Source organism: Alosa sapidissima, chromosome 19, assembly GCF_018492685.1.
Source record: "Alosa sapidissima isolate fAloSap1 chromosome 19, fAloSap1.pri, whole genome shotgun sequence".
NCBI classification, from domain to species: domain Eukaryota; kingdom Metazoa; phylum Chordata; class Actinopteri; order Clupeiformes; family Clupeidae; genus Alosa; species Alosa sapidissima.
Genome location: NC_055975.1, coordinates 5,696,796 through 5,719,721, shown reverse-complemented (window position 1 = coordinate 5,719,721; position 22,926 = coordinate 5,696,796). Strand labels below are relative to the sequence as shown.

The following is a 22,926-nucleotide window of genomic DNA, read 5'->3' as shown; positions in this document are numbered from 1 at the left end:
TCAGGACCCAATCAGGGGGACGCTCAAGAAATCTGGTGACCTTTGACCTCTAGGGGGCGCTATAATTAAGAAACATGCCTTTTGGCCTGTAGCTGCTGTTGTGCTTAGAATTAAAACGCACTACTGGTGTCTGTTAATACTGTTGGAGGTCCTTAGGCCGACCCAAGCCAATTTGTGATGTCATCATAAATGATTCGGCCGCCATATTGGATTTAATCAAAAACACATAAAAATTTTCGCAGGTCACAAATTTCAGCGGATCCTCACCAAAATTGGCAGAGATCATCTTCAGACCATGCCTTATCAGTGCTTTGCTTTCTGCAAGAATTGCCAGAAGCATTCGGCTGTAACAGCCAATCGAAACTTGCGGCAAAGCCGCAAAACAGGAAGTGAGCTCATATCTCAGCAACCCTTGCATGTATCAAAGCCAAACTTGGTGCATGGACTCAGGACCCAATCAGGGGGACGCTCAAGAAATCTGGTGACCTTTGACCTCAAGGGGGCGCTGTAATTAAGAAACATGCCTTTTGGCCTGTAGCTGCTGTTGTGCTTAGAATTAAAATGCAATAGTGGTGTCTGTTAATACTGTTGGAGGTCCTTAGGCCGATCCAGGCCAACTTGTGATGTCATCTTAATTGATTCGGCCGCCATATTGGATTTAATCAAAAACATCAAAAAGTTTTCACAGGTCGCAAATTTCATCTAATTTTCACCACCATTGGCACAGATCATCTTCAGACCATAACCTATGAATATCTTGCTCTCTTGAACAATTGACAAAAGCATTCGCCCGTAACCGCCAATCGAAATTGGTGGCGAAGCCGCCAAACAGGAAGTGAGCTCATATCTCAGCAACCCTGCCATGTATCATAACCAAACTTACTACATATATTCATGAACCCATTAGGAGGACGCTCAAAAACTTTGGTGACCTTTGACCTGTAGGGGGTGCTGCAATTAGCAATATTGCATTTTCATCTGTAGTTGCTTATGTGTTTTATCAATCTTTTATTTTTTGATGTGAAACTGATGACAACATGTTCCATCCAGTTCATTCTAATGCGTGCGTGGAAGGGCGGTGCGGGACGGGGTGGAACGGGCAGGGCTGATTGGGTGGGGGGGCTGGCTGGCGGAGGCAGTGGCAATACTCAGCCCTGTTTCAGCCCTACAAAGTCAGTTATGTTTTGATGTGACACTTGTTGAAAGTGTTGATCGCGGGTGTCTGCTGAGTTCTATCTTGTCGCCGTGGCTACTCCGGCCTATTCTGCTTGGCCCCCTCATTGCTGCTTGCAGCTATATTTATTATTATTATTCCGCCATTGAAGTCAATGGCAGCCCATAGAACCGTCTGGTGAAAAGTTGTGAAATTTGGCACACTGATTAGGGACAGTCCCATGTTTAATGTCACCAAGTTTCATGATGGCACCTCAAGCGCTCTAGCGCCACCAACAGGCCAAAGTTGGACGTGCGTTCACGCACGTAACTTTTGACCCGTATGGCCGATTGTCAAAAATGAGGTATCGTTGGAATGCTTGGACCAAGCAGAGTTCAACGCACCCTATGACGTCATTTTCCGCCATGATGGATTTTCCGCCATATTGGATTTTAGTGAAAGTGAAACTAATTCTTCACAGGTCACAAATTTTGTCCGATCGAGACCAAACTTCACAGATATCATCTACAGACCATGCCTCATTAATGCATTGCTTTTTGTCTTCGGAACTAAAACCGTTCGCGCGTAACAGCCAATCGAAATTTGCGGCGAAGCCGCCAAACAGGAAGTGAGCTCATATCTCAGCAACCCATTGATCTATCATAACCAAACTTATTCCATGGACTCAGGACCCAATCAGGGGGACGCTCAAGAAATCTGGTGACCTTTGACCTCTAGGGGGCGCTGTAATTAAGAAACATGCCTTTTGGCCTGTAGCAGCAGTTGTGCTTAGAATTGAAGCCCACTAGTGGTGTCTGGTACTACTGTTGAAGGTCCTTAGGCCGACCCAAGCAAACTTGTGATGTCATCGAAATTGATTCGGCTGCCATATTGGATTAAATCAAAAACACATAAAAGTTTTGGCAGGTCACAAATTTCATCTGTTCCTCACCAAAATTGGCAGAGACCATCTTCAGACCATGCCTGATGAGTGCATTGCTTTCTGGAACAATTGACAGAAGCTTTGGCCTGTACCAGCCAATCAAAATTTGCGGCGAAGCCGCCAAACAGGAAGTGATTTCATATCTCAGCAACGCTTTCATGTATCAAAACCAAACTTAGTACATGTACCTCAGACCACATCGGGAGGACGCTCAAGAAATTTGGTGACATTTGACCTCTAGGGGGCTCCGTAATTGACAAAAATGCATTTTGGCCAGTAGTTGCTGATGCACATTATTTTGCAATGGAAGTCAATGGCAGCCCATAGAACCGTCTGGTGAAAAGTTGTGAAGTTTGGCACACTGATTAGGGACAGTCCCATGATTAATGTCACCAAGTTTCATGATGGCACCTAGAGCACTCTAGCGCCACCAACAGGCCAAATTTGGACGTGCGTTCACGCACGTAACTTTTGACCCGTATGGCCGATTGTCAAAAATGAGGTATCGTTGGAATCCTTGGACCAAGCCGAGTTCAAAGCACCCTATGACGTTATTTTCCGCCATGATGGATTTTCCGCCATTTTGGATTTAATCAAAAACACTAAAAAGTTTTCACAGGTCACAAATTTTGTCTAATCGACACCAAACCTGACACACATGATCTTCAGAACAAGCCTCACAAAAGATACTCCTTTTCATCTTCAGAACTAAAACCGTTTGCCCGTAACAGCCAATCAAATTTGTGGCGAAGCCGCCAAACAGGAAGTGAGCTCATATCTCAGCAACCAATTAATCTATCATAACCAAACTTTGTACGTGGACTCAGGACCCAATCAGGGGGACGCTCAAGAAATCTGGTGACCTTTGACCTCTAGGGGGCGCTGTAATTTAGAAACATGCCTTTTGGCCTGTAGCTGCTGTCGTGCTTAGAATTAAAACACACTAGTGGTGTCTGGTAATACTGTTGGAGGTCCTTAGGCCGACCCAAGCCAACTTGTGATGTCATCATAATTGATTCGGCAGCAATATTGGATTTAATCAAAAACACGTACAAGTTTTTGCAAGTCACAAATTTTAGCGGATCCTCACCAAAATTGACAGAGACCATCTTCAGCCCATGCCTTATCAGGGCATTGCTTTCTGGAACAATTGACCGAAGCATTCGGCTGTAACATCTAATCGAAATTTGCGGCGAAGCCGCCAAACAGGAAGTGAGCTCATATCTCAGCAACCCTGCCATGTATCATAACCAAACTTACTACAAAGGTTCATGACCCCATTAGGAGGACGCTCAAAAAATGTGTTGACCTTTGACCTGTTTTGGGTGCTGCAATTAGCAATATTGCATTTTGATCTGTAGTTGCGATGTGTTTTATCGATCATTTATTTTTGGATGTGAAACAGATGACAACATATTCCATCCAGTTCATTCTAATGCGTGCGTGGTAGGGCGGGGCGGGACGGGACGGGGTGGGACGGGTAGGGGTGAATAGGTGGGGGGGCTGGCTGGCGGAGGCGGTGGCAATACTCAGCCCTGTTTCAGCCCTACAAAATCAGTTATGTTTGATGTGACACTTGTTGAAAGTGTTGATAGCGACTGTCTGCTGAGTTCTATCTTGTCGCCGTGGCTACTCCGGCCTATACTGCTTGGCCCCCTCATTGCTGCTTGCAGCTATATTTCACCTTGTTCTTGCCCCATCTGAAATGACTCCTCTACTTTTGCTGCCTCCATCCTTTCTGTATCTGCTATGTAAAAAAATGTTGTATATGATGGCACTGAAGTCTTGAGTTAGTGAATTGGCTAACAGTGTTAGTTGGTAACCAAATAGCACACATTGCACTACACGCTGCGTACTGTAGGCTACGTGCATTCTCTCTCCTGCTGATTTGCGTTCAGTAGCCAAGTGCGTAATATTGCAAAAGTTGAAAAAGTGTTTATTGTAGCCTGCAGAAAATAATTAGCCTATACTATCATACTGTCAGCTATTTGGCTACAGTGCAGTGAAGTTTGGAGAGTAAAGTTATAGGGCAACTTGAAGTTTTATGAAAATAATTTACGAACCAGAACATAAAGACCATGAAGCTTCTATTTCTTGCAGCTGTTAAAACACCCGCTAGATAGTTTAAATACCCACCAACATTCGTTTTTGCAGTACAGATTATTTCTGAAAGTTATTTGTCTACTAGGCATAGCCTACTGGCTGATTTATCAAACGAGTGCTTTCTCGTTCGTCCTCCGCAAACTACAGGTGTTTAAGCGATGCCAAGCAATTTCTGTAACACTTTTTGTGACATTCAGCTAATATCTCCTCATTTAATGTAAGTTCCTTCGGACAATTAGCCTGGCTAGCGCCACCACTTCTCAATGAGACGTGGTCTGGGAACCAAACGTTCATTTTCTCGTATTTGAAAAAAATGCCCAGATCCGTTTATTGGGTGCCACGGATGTCTATCAAATGCGTCTGTGCATAGCTCATCATCGTCTTGCTTTCCCACCTGTTCTGTGATTGGTTCCCTATCTCAGGCGAAAATGGTCCATGGTCTCCAGGCTGCCTTAGCAGCGTGAATCAAATCGCGCCCAGGGCAGCATGGGAACACCCAGGCTAAGATCATCACTGGTGCGTTAATAAATCTACGTTGTGACGAGTTGACACAAATGATTCACTTTGACGAATTAATGTAGGCTAGTCAATTACGTCGTCTCAGCCCTATTACTTTACTTTGAGCCATGCTCTTCCTTAACGTTACTGAAACACCTTTAAAAACAGAGGATTGTTTGGGAATGAACGTTAGCTCAGATGCTATCGGACAATAGGCCTACGTTCTATACATGGAGTTGTCCTCCATCTCAGTTGCATCAGTTTTCTCATTTCGAAGGTTCTAAAATATGACGATATGCTTCACTGAATCCTTCTCATTTTCTTTCATTTGTCCAGCTAACTTTTCCCATTGAAACTAGCCATTTATGATGGATTACACAGTCGACATTCAGAAATGTCCTGCACGATCAAGGCCAAATTAAGTTATCACGCAGCCACTGTGTCAGCAGCATGAGTGCTGACGGTGACGGTGCATTTCTGATGTCAGATTATTATGTAGGCTAGCCTACTAGACTGTTCTCAAGTTGCAGCGCTTTACTTATATGAAGTAGCATTAATCAATATGAGGGGCAGAGGGGGATAAATATTGTCCCCCCCGGCGATGAAAATAATTAAGCAGAGGGGAGGATATCAAGACCAGAGGGGGGGGAAATCCTACCCATCCCCCCCTACAAATCGCACCCTGGTCTTACCTCAGCAAGGCTACAGCTCCATGAAAACAATCAGATATAACTCTATAAAATCTGTAAAGTCTATAAAAATGTTTTATGTTGTATTTGGCTGCTGTGTTTAAATGAAATGTAGACTATTATTTTTTCATTTCAATACAGTATATGAAACAAACCTCAGTTTAGATAAGCATATTCACACATTTTTTTTTGCCTAATTGACAACCATGACCATGATAATTGATAATATAAAATTAATGTGCACCATGAGCAAATGATAAAAAATCTTTCAAAATGCTTTCCATTCTTGAACTGCATCGAATTGCATCGAATCGCATTGCATCGAATCATACTAAATCGTTTTTTATAAACATGTATCTTTTCTTGTATCGAATCGTGCCCATGTATCTATGCGAATCGTATCGTCTTTTACATGAGAGACTCACACCCCTACTGTGAGCACATCTCAGACTTGATTGAAGCAATCTGTGCCGAAAATAATGTACTAATTTGCATGATGTGGTGCACTTCTGTCTTTGCAGTGCAATTTCAGTTGTTGTGATTTATTATCCCTACCTGCACTGCTCTATAATACCTTTTCCACAGACCATTGGCATTCTTGTGTAATTAGACCTCCACAAAAACGTTTAAATGTCAGTCAGTATCGAGATACATGATAAAAGAAAGTCTCAGCCATTAAGCTAATTTTCTCTGAAGAGTGATCAATAGTTTGTGGACTGTCATTCATTAATACAAATGAGAGAATGCGATCCCATGAGAAATCCCAAGAAGCTCACCAATAGTGTTTGGTAGAACAACCTTCTCTACACATAATGAAGGTAACATTCACACACAGTTGTACAATGTATGAAATAAGACTGAGAAAATCATTTTTATCATGAGAAACTTGAATGTGCAATTCAATTACTTGTGCTTATATAATTATGCTCATACAACGTTGACTGGGAATCCTGCTGGTAGAACACCATTGTATTTCTACACACAGAAATAATGTTATTCTCTTCTTAAAAATCAGTCATTTTTGACGGAGCACTCAGTCTTATTGTAAGTGATGCAACACTAGGCTTCCATCTCTTTCAATAACACTATGATCAATGACTAAATGTACCAGTGAGCTGCAAAAGGAAAAAGGGAGGATTAAAGAAGTTGGTAGAGGTGAGAGCTGACTGGACAGAAAATGCCCATTAGGATAGCACTCTGTTCTTGCCTACTGTGGCTTAAACAACTATTGGATCCAGCTTTTCTGCTTCACTTCCACTTAGTTACAAGATGCAAAGTGACCTGACCGGCACAGGCACAGTGCTAAGGACATGAACTGAAGCAGGGGAATTGAGCTTCAGACACAGCTCTTCACCTCCTGGTAAAGGACACACACTCATAGCAGCCACAGGGCTGCACACAATATGTCTATCAAAATCCTTGTTCCTGTAAAGGATGCTTGCCCTGAGTGAAACAACTCATCAGCTTTGGCCATTTATGTCAAACCTGATTCCTCAGATCTTGCACATGGCTGTTGTGTTTCTCAAAATATATGGTCATAATAGTTTTATTAGGTTGTTATTTGTTTATTCTCAGTACTGCCTGCTGCCATAACTCAAATGGCCCACAGGGTGTTCTAGCACACACTGTATACTGTATTAAATCAACATCTGACAACCACATGAACAGGAACCATGATGAACTTCAGAAAAAGGAGTTGTTTGTGAAAGTAAACTGTTTACGCCATCCATTTTAAAGTTAACACAGTGTATTTTAAAACCAGGTGTCAGAGCTTAAGCTTCCACTTAGCTGGCAGTGCACTGTGGGTAGTCTGATACACAGTGGCTCACCAATGCAAACCATCTCTGAAACACAAACAGTTGTGTTTACTTCAGATGATATTAAATCATGGTCATGTTTAATGTCTTAAGGGGCAGTTGGATTATAACAATATGAAGCTCACTGATTTAAAGTAACCTGCTGAACCAGCTGTCACATTGCAGTCTTGAACCTAAGGTGAGTGTGGTGACCATAACAAAGATCTCTTTTTTGTCCATTTTGTGTCTGACCATGTAAAGCTCACTCTTGAAGTGTTCTGTATAAATAATGTTTATTATTGTTATATTATTGCAAGGGACATCAAACATGAAATTAAGACCTTTGGATTGATATCTTGCTTTAGATGTTTGGGAGTCATGTTACCTCATTAGTGACACACATTAATTTGATTAAAATATATTTAGCCAGTCACTGTCGTGGTATAAACAGGACAGATGGGGTAAACTGTGTATGTTCCTTACAGTCCCATTACCAACAAACACCAAATGGATCCAGATAAGAAAATAATACTGGTGTTGTAGGGCTGACAGTTATTGCCTGTGTGAACACATTACGCTGAGCCACTTGACTGGACCACCAACACTGCATCACTGGCGAAGAGAGCTCAGCGCCGCCTGTACTTCCTGCGGAAACTCAGGCGAGCAAGTGCTCCACCAGCCATCATGACCACATTCTACCGAGGCACCATTGAGAGCATCCTCTCCAGCTGTATCGCTGTGTGGGGCGGAAGCTGCACTGAATACAACAGGAAAGCCCTGCAGCGCATAGTGAACACAGCTGGAAGGATTATTGGTGCTTCACTCCCCTCCCTGAAGGACATTTACACCACCCACCTCACCCGCAAGGCGACCAAAATTGTGAGTGATGCAAGTCACCCCGCTCACAATCTGTTCGATCTACTGCCCTCTGGGAAGAGGTACAGAAGCCTGCGCTCCCGCACTACCAGACTCACCAACAGCTTCATACACCAAGCTGTAAGGATGCTGAACTCTCTCCCTCCTCTCCCCCCTCCACCCTCAGCTACATAACATCCTGGACATTGGACCCACAATGGCCGCGTGCACTACTCCACTTGCACACTTGCACACTTGTACACTTTACAACTTGTTGTTGTCCTGAAAACACAACACATCTGCTGCTCTTACATAACTTGCACCACTATGTCACTTTCTTTCTTACTTAGGTCAAACAGAACTACCCAAGCCTTTTATTGGCCTGACTTTGCACTAGTATTTTATTGACTGTCTATGCACAATTTAAACCAAATTTTGCTGCTCTTATTTTTTTTCATTATTATATGTGCCCTCTTATTTACTTACTTTTTTGTTTACTTGAATGTTATGTTTGTCTGTGGACTTAAATTGGTAAAATATGTCTTGTCTTCACCGTGGGATAGAGAGAAACGTAATTTCGATCTCTTTGTATGTCTGGAACATGTGAAGAAATTGACAATAAAGCTGACTTTGACTTTGACTTTGACTTTGTTTCCCCTGGTGGAGTCAGTTTGTGGCCAGGCAATTACTTTCATTAACCTACTGCTTTCATCAGCAAAGCTGCACGCGGGAGGTACTTCATCTATTTTATTGCTAGTTTTGGACTGCATAGCTCTCTCCTCCAATAAATAGGATTACGTTGACCCTCTCTAGGTAAGGGGCTACTGGTTTCATTGGTGAATTACAGTGCACATACACCATCCCCCAGCACAGGCTCTTCACCCAGTTTAAGTGTTTCCAACCAGTATGAGAGGAGCCAGGGCCCTGTCACTCTATGGGTCCCACATACAAGGATACAAGGAAGTTTATTGTCACATGCATATAGTTACTGGAAGTAAGAAATGCAGTGAAATTATGTCTGGTGTCAGCCTATTTGTGCATTTATGGGGGGGGGGCACCAACAAGGAGCACCCAAGAGCAATAGGGGCAAGGAAAAACTCCCTTACCAAGGAAGAAACCTTGGGCAGATCCACGGCTCAAAGGGCTAACCCAACTGCCAGGGGTCTTGGTGTGTGTGTTGGGGGGATGACAGGGGAGATGGGATAGTGTGCTGTGTATGTGGGGAGAGGGCAGTGTGCAATATGTGTGTTGGAGAAGAGGAGGCTGACATGAGGAGGAGGCTCGTGTTGTAGAGAAAGTAGATGGAATGACAATATAGACATGAGTATTAATTGCTGACTGTTATAATTAAATATCTTTTATGAAGGTTACAGAAGATACCTTTGTGTGCTGTTCATTTGTTTTGCCATGCAAAGGTTGTACTCTGTCTTAATGTTTGGTTGCTTTGTTCTATATATACAGTCTATGCTTTGTATCATTATCTATTGCAATGTAATGGAAATCATGTTACATGTAATGGAAATTATTTTAAGCTAATAAAGTTGGCGAAAAGTGAACGTTTTTACACTTCTAAATAACAAAATAATAGGCCTGCATGCTTTCTATCTATTTGAATCTGTTCAGTCATCATCAGTGGTGCAACTGTCAACGTTGTTATATTTTTATGTGAACTAACAACATCTGACATGTGATATCCCCTGACTAATGACAATATAAAATTTATGAATTTCCATCAGCATCAATCATTTCAGGCGAAATGCTGAGCAACTGCATCAGATTAGTGGATTGTAATTGGTCTGAAGACTGTTTCTCTTCTCTGAATAATATATATTGATTGGGAGAGCAGTGACCATGACTTAATTCAATCTTGAGCCTACACCATTCAGTTCAGGCTGAAGTGCATGCCACATTTGATCTCAGCCTTTCTATTTCATATTAGACACTATACGCCTGTATTCTGATATGATTATTTAGTTGATCAGCAGCAAAATTGCACAATAACATTTCAGTAACATGATAGTATTATGACAGAGGAGAAGCAGTGCAATATAAACAAAATAGAAATAAACTAATTTATGATGTAAGGTAAATGCCATCGACTTTCTCAAATATTTTGTGGGTTGTCATGCTTGTTCTCAAAATCCACTTAGATAGCAGGAGAATAAATTATAAACTACACACAGCTACAGTGTACACACTGAAGTGAACATGTGGCCACGCTTTAGCACTCTGTTAGTTAATCTATAATTCAGTCTGCAAATGTGCTTAATGTTGGTCTTAATGCTTCTGCAGCTATGCTTTCAAGGTGTTAAGGAGCAACTTTGAGAGATGGTCCAACACGTTACTGTCACTCACCAGGATGCTCGTTCGTGGAGATGTGCTCTGAATGTGTCAGCCATTGACAGTGATGGTCTGCAGAGAGTGATGACAAGGCAGCCATGTTGGCAGAAGGCCCAAACTATACGTTGATGTTGTTTGCCCACAACATCACCATCAGGTAAGGGAACAGCATTGTCTACTAAAAACCAAATTTAGCAAAATTGTTAATAATGTCAGAGGTGTTTTTTATTATTTAAAAACAGCTTAGGGTTAGGTTAGTTCTTGCATCCCTGTTCTTAAACTCAAGCTTTGGGAATGCATATTTGGAAAGTTGGAAATCCATTTACAGTATAGTGAAAAACTGAACATCTGGCGCAGATACACTACCTGTGACATATTACCCATTCAACCTGAGATAAGAGAAAAGAGCAGGAAGGAGAGCATTCTTAAAATCTGGCATTTTTTCACATAGATCTCTGTTTCTCAAGGTGACTGAGTACTGTCAGTACAAAAAAATGGAAGAAATCGGTGCTATAGCTCAAGTTGCTGCAGCCAATGGCTAGAGCAGCCAGGCAGCTAGTGCTACACTCTGGGAGCATATATATTTTAAAAAATATTTTTGTGTTGATGAATGTGATGGATTTGATGGATTTGATGGATTCTGATTAGCTGTCAGCTTTTTTAGTGATCCCAGGCTTCGTTCGTTCGTTCGTTCGTAGGATCGTTCTTCATGTTGTTATCATTATAGTTTGTGTGGACATAGTCATTCATATTAGCTAGAGCAATATGTTTTTCCGTTATCATGATAGTCATTCTTTATCATTCAGCTCTTTAGAAGAGAGTGATGTGTAATGTGTTTGCAAGTGCAAATGCCAATTTGAGGTAATAACTATGATTTTGGTCCATTGTACAATCAGTGGTCAATGTGTAAATCACCTGCAGATGGTCCAATTGTAGTCTCATAGTCTTAATTAATCTCAATTATATGTGAACTGACAGTCTACTACAAATAGTACTCATAACTTAATGCAGTCAGCACACAAACATTTGTTTTTGTAAAAGTGCACCTGCCAAAGGGATATGTCATCGATCTCATACATCTCTGAGGGATTCATCTGTTTTTTCTCATCTGCACAGACACAGCAATTTTCTATTTGGTTGGGTGAAGGACACACACACACACACACACACACACACACACACACACACACACACACACACAATGACTAAAGACTAGTGGAGAATGACACAGGTAGTTATACACACTGCTCATATTCCTGCACTCATAGTCAACAGTGACACTTTTTTTTCTTGATGCACATTACGACTCAAAGTGGTGTGTGAATGTCGTGTGCATATGCAAATCTACAGAAATCAATCTTCATCTCTGGGTTTGCTCCTCTGACATGAGTAATCCACTGACTCTTAGTCTAGTCAGGCTTTTAATCAAGTGCCTCGGTGGGCTGCTTGTTAAGCTTAGTATCCAAATGCACTTCAACAGGCACTTAATAAAGACGTGACAGTCAGATATACACAGGCTGGCTGCACAGAGTCAACTTGTCTTAGTCTGGCCTCAGAGGTTGACTCGAATCCAAGAGTGATCCACCTTGCCAACCCTCACTGAAACCCCAACAAATATAATCATACCTTTCATTGGCTCGATAGCTTGTCACTGGCTTTCAGAAAAAGAAATATAGACAGAGAGCTCATACCTTGGGATGTGAAGAAAAGGACCCAGGTGTATGGCCCATATCATTTTAATATAATAATTTTAATACATCATAGGCTGACAAGCTGAGAAATATATGGGCAGTCTTTTTGATTATGTGATGCAGCACCCAGCAAAGATCAGCGCACCTACTCTCTCTACTAATCTAATTTGGCAGTCAAGAGACGTATGCATACTAAGTGTGGGCTTGGAGTCAAACATAGTTTTGGGTACATCTAAGCCAACAAGAACAGTGTATGCTATGCGTTAATGAGAGAGGTGTGTAATTTCCCTGAACTAACCACACATACTGTTCTCAGTCTCACAAACATGGACGTAATGAAATGGGACACAGCAATGATTAAAGCCTTTCATCTTGCAACAACCAGCTGCATACATTATGAATAACTGCACTGAAATTGCAAACATAATCAAATGGTTCATTCTCATCCATTTAAAGTAGATCTGTGAGATGGGGTGTTCTCCTGGAGTCAGCTCTGCTTTCACTCTGGGAAACTTTCAACCACATTCAGGAATGACACACTTTGCCCTGCTGCACGAAGCTGCACCAACCATCGCAGAGACATGCAAATGTTCTGCTGACTCCAGCTACTGTACCATGGCCATTTGTGTGGCGTCAGCATTTCAGACGCTGAAGGTTAAGATCTGATTTATGGGTGCGCTTCATGTGAAATCCACCTTCCTTCAGCGAGGAAGGAACAGGAGGCTTTTGTTGTCATTTCATAGCTTCCTCCCAAGGGATGATCGCCATTCCGTGGCAGTAGGACAACACTTTGAAGAAGGGTAACTGGCAGTTAATGGAGGAAAACACAGAGATACCTCACAATGATAATGGTCTATGCCTATATATGGTGGAATTGACATTTCAGCTGCCATATTTTAGTCAGCTGGAAAAAGGAGGACTAAAATGCCAATGAATAAGTAGAACATTTCATAATCAGAAATATGTCACTGTTAGATGGGAATTTAAATATATGCGCTGTGGTGGAACAGGGCTGTTTTATCAACACATTAAGGTTAAGTGCAAAGACAGAGCCACAATCGCAAGGCTGTAACATGGCAATGAATCAATGTCTTGATTGTCTGATGGAACAACCCGGCCTGGCCAGTACATTCTTAAATGCTATTTTACTTAGGCTTATATCAGTGAATCAAACAAGCTGACAGCAGACATTACCTCACAGCAAATGTGTATGGCTCTTTCTGTGGCCGTTTTTGGGTATTGGTTTGATTGTGTAGTAGGAGTGGTGCAGAATATAAATGGATTATTAAGAAAAGCGCACACATCATGCAATCCAGTTATTTTTGTTTATAAAGCCAACTTGCTTTTCTTTCCCAGTCACCTCTCACCGAAGTAGACAGACCCAGAGTACATAGTGGTGTGTTACCAGAGAGGGGAAAGTGACAATCTTGGGAATGGGAGTTTCACCTCACTCTGCAAATTTTCCTGGCTCTGCACTACCTGACTGATCTCATCATGGCAAACGTAATTTGCTGATCACAGCTGATTTAAATCATTAAGAGCACCATGATTACAGTGACATCAATCACACATACAGAGAACAGGGACAGATAGAGAACAGGGACAGATAGAGAACAGGGACAGAGACAGAGAACAGGGACAGACAGAGAACAGGGACAGATAGAGAACAGGGACAGATACAGAACATTCTGAGAGCAGGTGTGCCGAGAAGCCTGGACTAGATAAGAATTAGAAGTCGGACAGAAACTGCAAAGCCAATAGAAAGGCAAATGTTGTAATGACATGACACTGCAGTCATTCGTTGTAATTTGTTTGCATTGCTTGTATAAAATTTGTTTGCATGTAAACTGCTGTCTTATGCAAACTCACAGCATCATGAATCATCACATCCATAATGGCCAGGAATGACAGCTACTCCACCCATGATGTATCCCATCACGTCACCCAAGGGGCAAGCAAATCACCACACTGACAGGAAAAATTATTTGTGAAGAAAATATATTTTCTGTCATTTCAGATGCCGCACGTAATATGTAGTTGTAAATTGAATTTATCCTGCTTTCAACAAACTATTTTGGATACAAATCATTGTTAAATGAATGCAACCTCTCTGAACAACTCAGTTGTCTACATGGGGCTCTGCAGTATAAAATGGCAAAGCACTTTGCTACTAATGTGCTTGCCACACACATATGAAATCTTATATCTCTCAAAAGATCGGATACACACAGATACAAGTTAGACACTGCAGAGTTCTTTGTTGCATTTCTTTATCCACACTAGCCTAAGACATAGTCTGCCACAGACCTCTAAAAGCATGAGGCTGGCAGTCCTGCAGAGAAATCAATATGCAAAATGCAAGGTCTACTCTCTTATCTTGCAGTTACAGAATCAAATCCAGCGCAGTTTCAGGAATGCATGTTAGCAAAACACAGAGAGAAACCAAATATAGTGTCAGATTTATACTTAGCATGAAGGAAATTGAATGTGTTTTGTGATGTATAATTAGAATATATATCCTCTACCTTTTATTCCTCATTCTTAATCTTTCTCATAAGTATTTATGTGACCTCCCTTTTTGATTCGTATGTCAATGTGATATGCAGGAGAAACACAGGCATTATACAGCATTAGGGTTCAACCCCAGCTACAGATTTGGCTGCTGTTACATCTAAGGCATTGCAGGAGCACCTGTTCACATTTTATCTCACAGTTTGGTGCAGGAAGATATCTTAGTATCAGTCATTTAAAGTAATCAACCATACCATAAAAGCGTGCCTCCTCATCCGTGAGCCTAATACAGTTAGTTGTTGGATCATGAACCATGAATATATAATTTAAGGAAATGGCTTATCCCCAGGAATGAGTTAACAACTCACACTAAACACACATGTAAAAGGAACACACACACACACACACACACACACACACACACAGCCTGCATTCGATACCATGCTTCAGTACTTCCGTGTGTTTGGTTTGGTGTTTCTGTCACACCCTGAATCATGACGACTTATTTTGTTGTTTTGTGAGAGAGAGAGAACACTCTCAGCTAAACTAACTGTTTTGAAGGGTTAAGGTAGCAAGGCTTAGGTAGCAATCACTCAGTCTTTAACTCCTAATGGGGCACCACACATGCAGTTGGACTGCAATGCCCAAGAAGCCTCGTTTGTATAGCCAACCACAACCACAGTGATGGCCCTCCATAAACTGAATTTAAAAGAAGTTGATTCTACTGATTCTACTGTATAACATTGAATATTTGAATGCATATTTGAATTCTGCTCTGGTTCCATGGAGATTTATTTTTAAATGTGTTTATTCTGCGTGGGTGAAAATAAATATATTGTCGGTCTGAAGTCTAGTTCTATTCACTCACAGTGCATTTATACCCACTGGTTTATTAATCTTCCGCATGCAACAAACCTGTTAGCTCAAGGCTTAAAAGTAACGTTCATATGACAAACAAAATATTTTTTTCTGGCAAAATGGTAACATCTCTGATTCAAAAGAATCAGACCATCAATCCTTCAGAGCTCATCTTTTTACATTTTACTCTGAAAAGGAGGCAATATACTAACATCTCTGTCATGAAACCCCCATGAAGGAGAGCACATATTTTCCAACCAGACAGGTGAGGGTAAGCCAATGTCACACTTGTGGTAGTCCTGAGACCTTTGGCTGTTATCTCTCCACAAATATCGCTGTGCCCATTTCATCAAACATTGATTACTTTTTTTCTCTAGGACATGACTTGTTTGTCTATCAAGACCTTCTGATGGCTATCTCAGGCTCTGCTGACACAGTAAATCTTTCTGATCTTATCTGACCAATCAGTTCAGTTATTTTTCCAAGCTCTGAACAACAGAGTTGTCTGCCATGGCCTGCTCTAAAATCATGAGATATGGATATAATGCAGTTTTAATCATAGTCTCTCTCACAATGGTAAGAGGTGTGTAAGAGTGATGATCACTTAAAATGAATGTTGAATTGAATAAAGTGGTATACTTAGCTGCTTCTGTCATGCATTCGTTTAATGAGAGCATGCAGCCAGTCCAATGAATCACTGCCATGTTTTAATCGTCCATCCAACTGAGATGAAGACAAGCCGCCATTATGGAGAAAAAGTAGTCATCCAGTTCACAGAAGAACATTCTTCCAGTTTCAACCATCCTTCAGAGTGGGTAAAAAAAACAGACAGAAGCTACAGTACTTTAGAAAATTTGGACTCCACATTAATGCTAGTGTATCCTTATAGACCATTTTAAAGATCTCATAAAAGTGCATTAAGATGGTGTGTGAGCTTTCCCAAATGATTCAACTGAAATTTACCGTACAACCAACAAATAAAGCATCAGGCCAAATTACCCTGTACTATATTTCTTAAGCTGTACTTTTAGAAATGCTTTAGAGTGAGACTTAATACAGTTAGAAAACTCTAGACCATATGTCTAACTTACTCAGTGGTTTCTTTAATAACTAGATGGCTCTATAGGGACATAAAAGCACAAACAGAAATTATGTGACAGTAAATCTGTCGTGACAAGCAAGTTCACAACACTCTAGTTATAGTTCAAGTGAGTCACCACTGGGTGGGCATCAGGAATGTGTCTCTCTATGAGGACACATCAAAGAGAAGACCGAGGCCGTAAAGATGAGAATCAACGTGAAACATTTTGACTGTGAACTTTAAAAATAGAACCTAAACAGGTGATGTGATGAAACATGTCTTTTCTATACAGAAAATCTCTATTTGTGAATTTGATTAGTGATTCTGCATCACTATGTGTTTACCTCTTTGATTTGAAAAGTGGGCACATGGGCAGACAAGCATTTTCAACCATAAAGGGCAGTAGTGACTGTGAAGTTACTGTGACGGGCAAAAATCAAGAACTTCAGCAACTGTCCATGCAACTGTCCATGCAACTGGGCTACAGTATACTGCTATGGTTCAATACTCAAACATTTCCTGGCTTTTCTCATTTTGTCAGTCATCAACATTGTCAAGGAAGGTCAAACTGAATGCTGGACTGTCGTGAAGTAGCATTTGAACTGTCTCACTGTTCTGTCACATAATCAATCACATAAGAGGGTTTTTATGTATTCAGCTGAAGCTTTTCAGCCTGATTGTCCATTTGGAAAAAACCCTTTGGGCAGATCAGAAGTGGGTGTCACCTCTTGACATCAGCAATCTGCAAAGATATTGTGAAAGCCCTCTATAAATAGTTACCTCTTGTCAAGAAAAGTGCATCATCGTTTTTTGAAAAAAAAATACAATGTCTCCTTGAAAAGAGGATTTAACAGACCAAAATAAATCTGTTCAATCATTGTCTATTCATATCAGAAACTGTGTACACAAAACAAATATAGGATTGTGTACATATAGTGATAGGTAAGATCCTAATTACCAACTTTATCTTCTCCCTTTTCATGGTGTCCTCTCAACTTCTGACTTTAAATCTAAACGTTTCTAATGTTCTTTCAGGAAGCTTTCTTAAAATCAGTGAGAATATTGCTATATTGCAACATATAAGCCATGGTTGCGGGGGGTCTACAATGCACATTAAAGTTTGCAACCCAGACCTTTTTCATCAAATATATGTTTGTGGTAAAGCTTTCTGGCAAACAGTAGAAGCAACAGACAACAGAGCTGTGTTTTGCTTGGATGGTCACTGCCTTTCAATCTCCGGGTGAGAGAAAATCAAAAAGCATTAACTGGAGCGCTACTTAGGAATCCCAAACACTTGCAGAGAAGACATAATCAATGAACTCTGTTATTTGTGAGGAATAAAGAGGACCACATGAACACCTCTCATCACTCACTCAGTATGTAAGCTTTGCTGATACCATGCTTCAAAATCTTTTCCATTGTGTTAACACCATTCAGTACTACTACGCTAAACACAATATGTTAAACAAAGATATTTTCTAAAGGTAAAATAACAATACATTCAATTTAATAATTTCTTTGCATCATTGATCTGCATTTTCTTATCATAATCAGAGCAGAGTGAGAGCATCTGCAGTGCAGGTACTGAATCTGTCTGAGGTTAACAGGAGCCTTTGACAGATGTGTCTCATTTTCTGGATGAGTGAGAAGGTAAGCCACACCTCTGGATTCATGGACATTTCACAGGCACGTTACCTGAGCAGCTGTGGTTAAATGTCAGTGCTGTGTAAATGTATGGGTGATTTCACTCTCACTGACAGGTCATCATTCTCCTGCACTGCTGCGTTTCCAGCACACAACCTGCTCGCACAATGTTTGGTGGTATATGTGTTAGCTGAAAGGATGACTGTCAGCAATTTCAGTAAGTTAAACAAACTTGCTTAGGGAATGCAAATACATCAAGAGATCAAGAGCAAAGTTAAGAGTAAAACACAATATGATTAATATAACATTTTGTCCTGACACAACTTTTTTCACATTAAATGTAGATGGAAAAAATAGGTTTCTTATTTCCATTTTTAGCAACAATAAACTGCAAAGCTATTGTTTTTTAATAGTGACACTTCCAATTTGCTTTCCAATTTGTTGATTCTTGCAACGAGCCACAAATCATGTAATTTAAAGGGAAAAAATCTTGGCATTCCCCTTTAATTTAACAGTGCTCCAAGACCCACAAGATGAATAGCCAAGAGGTGGGATGACAGTGAAAAATGCCTCTGTCCATCACTGCACAAAATGTAATCAGACCTAACAGTTATCGCAGCAAGCCTGATATTGGTGGCGATTGTGTTAAGTGTAAATTATTTCTTATTTACCCTCAAACTTGACAATGCTGTGGAGTCAAACACAGTGATAACACAGTGATAACACTGCGCTGTAATTCCTCAAAACCTTCAGAGGCCATCAGCAGACGCTCACGGGCAGTGCTGAGAGGGCACTCCTGTCCAGCCTGCGATGTCTAAGATGACATCCCCAGCACACAGCCTCTCCCCCTCTCATCGATCCGATGTACACATCTCAATGCACGCCAGAAATGATTCTGCCTGCCCTGTGCCGCTGTGGGAAATCAGATAAACAGCAAGTGCATTAGGCTGACAGGCAGCAGAGAGGGGCTGCTGGGGAAAGCATCTCCCGCTTCTCTTTTATTGATACACCCTATCAGCATAACATCAACACAATAGGCCAATTACACTCACTTTTGTTATAATAAACATGTTAAGACATCTTTACTGGTCGATTTTCCAAATCATGGTTGTTCTGAGAAAACATATGTAATGGTGGCGTCTATTGTAAATTACATTTTATTGGCATTGGCATAATAACATTATGGCATAACTACCTATCTGAAAAGCGTATAGATCCTGGCGATTAAATGGATTTTCAGTTGTCCATCACATTGAAATGTCACTAAAGCAGTTTATGGCATTCTACCTTTGAATGTGAACACATTCTCTCTATTAACAATGTCTGATGCCCTTTTAAGGACTTCCCTCAAAGGCTGAAATGACATCCATTCTTGTGAACATAACATCATTTGAATATGTTGATTTAGAAGTTTTTATTCAAATTGAAGATTTTTTGATTTTTGAAGACAAAATTCTGCTGCATCACTGTACAATCTAGTGCAGATGTTTGAATGAATCTGTTTTACTCAGACAGTACGCTCATTACCACTGGCATGCTGAACAATTATGCACATTCTACACTCTTAAAACAATGTGTTGAAAATAACACAACTTGCGTTGTTTTTTAACACATCTCTGTGTCCAGATAGGGACAACACATTTGTTTTAAGAGTGTACCCTATAGCCTTTTAATAACACATGCAATCATCGATTACAAAGGCAGAGTGTTTAAGTTTAAGACAAATGTAATAACATGCCATTACATGTCAAAGATCTGATGTTGTTTTCTAAGAAACATCTGAATTGATTTCCTCCCAAGCTTACATAATGAATGACTACTGACTAAGGTCTTTGCTTTAAAAAATTATTTTGTTTCTTGACCTGACAGCAGTGACCTACATATAACCGGTGCTACTAGTAGTAAGTGAAGAGAAGTCTGTAATAAGCCGGCTATATGTGACCAATATTACCACCACTGTCAGTGCACCAAATGAATAGAGCCCTGAGTTACTGAAAGTGCTTGTTGTTTATTTTATCATCTATGTCTTGTCTCTGTTCCCTGTTCACTCTGGTGCAGAGGGCTGTCTTCTGTCAGATGTCTCCACTCATTCCGCAGGATAAACTGTCTCCACCTCTTGAAGGCTGGAAGCATCTGTGGCATCGTCGCCACTCCCAATGCTACTTCTAGAGGACAGGCTGGCCACCAAAGAATGCCTATTTTGTGAGTAGAGGTTATTAACATGGAAGTGCAGCAGGCTCGGGTCAAGAACCTTAATCTCATTATTGCCTTGGTTGGCATCCACCGCCTTCTGTCTCTGATAGTACTTTGAGAATTTGTTAAAGATGATGGTGATGGGGAGGGCCACCACCAGGAGACCACAGACGATGCAAAGTGTGCCGATCAGCTTCCCAGCGAGCGTGACGGGGTATGTGTCTCCGTAGCCCACGGTGGTCATGCTGATAGTGGCCCACCACCAGCCCACGGGTATGCTCTGCAGCTCCGACTCCTCATCCTCCTTCTCCACAAAGTAGATGAGCACGGAGAAGATGGAGATGCCCACGGAGAGGAAGAGCAGCAGGAGGCCCACCTCGTGGTAGCTGTGGCGCAGGGTGGCGCCCAGGGAGCGCAGGCCCACCGAGTGGCGCGCCAGCTTGAGGATGCGGAAGATGCGCATGAGTCGCAGCACCTGCACCACCTTCCCCACGTTCTCCAGCTCCTCGTTCTCCTCCTCCATGGGGTCAAAGGCCAGCGTGGCATAGAACGGGATGATGGAGACAAAGTCGATGATGTTGAGCGTGTTGCAGCAGAACTTGCGCAGGCACGGGGTCACCAGCATGCGGATGATGAATTCGAACGAGAAGCAGATGATGCACACGATCTCGAAAATAGCCAGCACGGGGTCTTCGATCTCTTTATCGTTGGCGTCTACCTGTTGGTACTCAGGCATGCTGTGCACGCACATGGCCACAATGGAGGTGAGCACCACACTCAGAGAGGCCACAGCAATCACCTTCGCTGCAGGTGAGAACCCAGGGTTCTCCAGAAGCAGCCAGATGTACTTGCGGCGTTCCGCGCACCACGTGCCCTCGAATTTCTCAAAGTCCTTGTCCAGAGCGGACAGCTCCTCCATGGAGGAGTCGATGCTGCCCTCCATCTGGTTTTGCTGCTGGTCGTCGCTCCTGCGGTCCCAGTCGCCGGCCTCAACGCACTCCTTTTGCTCCTGGAACTTGTTGCTGCAGCAGGTGTCCAGGTGGAGCTCTTTGATGCCCCAGTACTCCAGCTCCTGGCTGAAGGAGAAGACACACAGCTCTTCCATCAGGTGGATCTTCCCCGTGTTGTAAAAGTTGAGGACGTAGAGGAAGAAGCGCGGGTTGCGGTCGAAATAGTACTCGCGTTCGGCTGCGCCGTAGTCGTCGCATAGCTCCAAGATGGCCTCTTCCGAGTGGCAGAAGAGGAGACGTCCAAGGCGGGTGTTGGGAAAGCAGAGCAGAAGGCGGCGCGACACTTTCTGCTTGTAGCCACCAACATTCAGGTTGATGAAGCCATCTTCTGGGCCCCATCTGTGAAGAATCTGCCCATACACCATGGTGAGTCTTTGCCACCAAATGGAAGAGTGGTGGTTTGATTCAATTATGCTGCTTGGTATTCAGACACCATTTCCTACAACAGAGGAGCATTATTGAGTTATTTCAGACCTTTATTATCACCAGTCAGACAAAAGGTCAATAAAGCTGCACCGCATCCATCCAAAGCTCTTATAAAAACAAGGAATCCACTGTAACTAACTTTCATTAATCTTTTATCTTTTAGCAGTGGTTGAATGGGATGCCTTTCCATTACAAAAATATTGCCAGCATTACAGATGGACAAATTAATTTACACTGAGCTATATTAAATTGTTAGTAGGATTGTCATAAGATTAGCTTTGCAACTTCTACACAATCAGAGAGGTTATCTGTTTGAAGCCATAGCCTGCAAAGACAAGCACACTTACACCTTACAGAGAATAAATAGCCTACTCAATAAAAGCATCAAGGAAAAGCAAACCATCTAAATAAATAAAATACTGAAAATGTTTTAAGTATTTGCTAATACAGGCAGTATTAATACATTGATGAAAATTAAGAAAAATATTCAGATGAACAAGACATTTAAGTAAAATGATGGTCAATATCAGACACAAATTTATGTTTATCTTTAAAACAGCTGAAGCCTACAGATAATTACCTAGTGAAAGTGCAAGAAAAAGTTGTCAGCATTAGAAAGCACTCCGCTCTTCGCTGCCGTCACTTTACAGAATGTAGTGTTGTTTCCATTTTTTGTGGTTCTCTTGCTTTGACAGATAATGGCACGGGTCCAGTCGCGAAGGATTTGTCCTCTCCATGTCCCGCAGCAAACTGTCCGGGTCGAGATGGAAGCGCTTTGAGTGAGCCAGAGCGCGTGTTACAGAGTTGCCCATAGGCAGTGTCTTTGCGTCACTGCTTAGTGGCCATTGGCATACGCGCTCTCGGCCCTTATAAAGAATAGCTTACAGAAGACAAAGTTGGTCATGTGTGCGCTGCGGAAAGAAAACAAAGGGATATTCAGGCATGATGCACTTGCAGAACCTCACCTCGTTTTGTGTAGGCCTACTAGAGCTATTTTAAACGATTGATGGGTAAATGGAAACTTATGACCATTCATAAATTGCACAAATAAACAATATTAAGTAGTCTATGTTAATTATATTTTCTGCTTTTCCAGGTTGTTTCAATAAAACATTCCGTGCGTAATCCAATATCT

At 41.6% G+C, this 22,926-nt stretch overlaps 1 protein-coding gene across 1 annotated transcript; it reads right to left on the bottom strand.

The window, feature by feature from the left end:
* Positions 1 to 19,294: 19,294 nt before the first annotated feature.
* Positions 19,295 to 22,644, bottom strand: kcns3a (potassium voltage-gated channel, delayed-rectifier, subfamily S, member 3a). Its single transcript, XM_042072528.1, has 2 exons — positions 22,372 to 22,644; positions 19,295 to 21,804 (listed from the first exon to the last, which is right to left on the bottom strand). The coding sequence occupies exon 2, from the start codon at positions 21,728 to 21,730 to the stop codon at positions 20,249 to 20,251; it is 1,482 nt and encodes a 493-aa protein (XP_041928462.1). The 5' UTR covers positions 21,731 to 21,804; positions 22,372 to 22,644; the 3' UTR covers positions 19,295 to 20,248.
* Between the last annotated feature and the right edge of the window lie 282 nt (positions 22,645 to 22,926).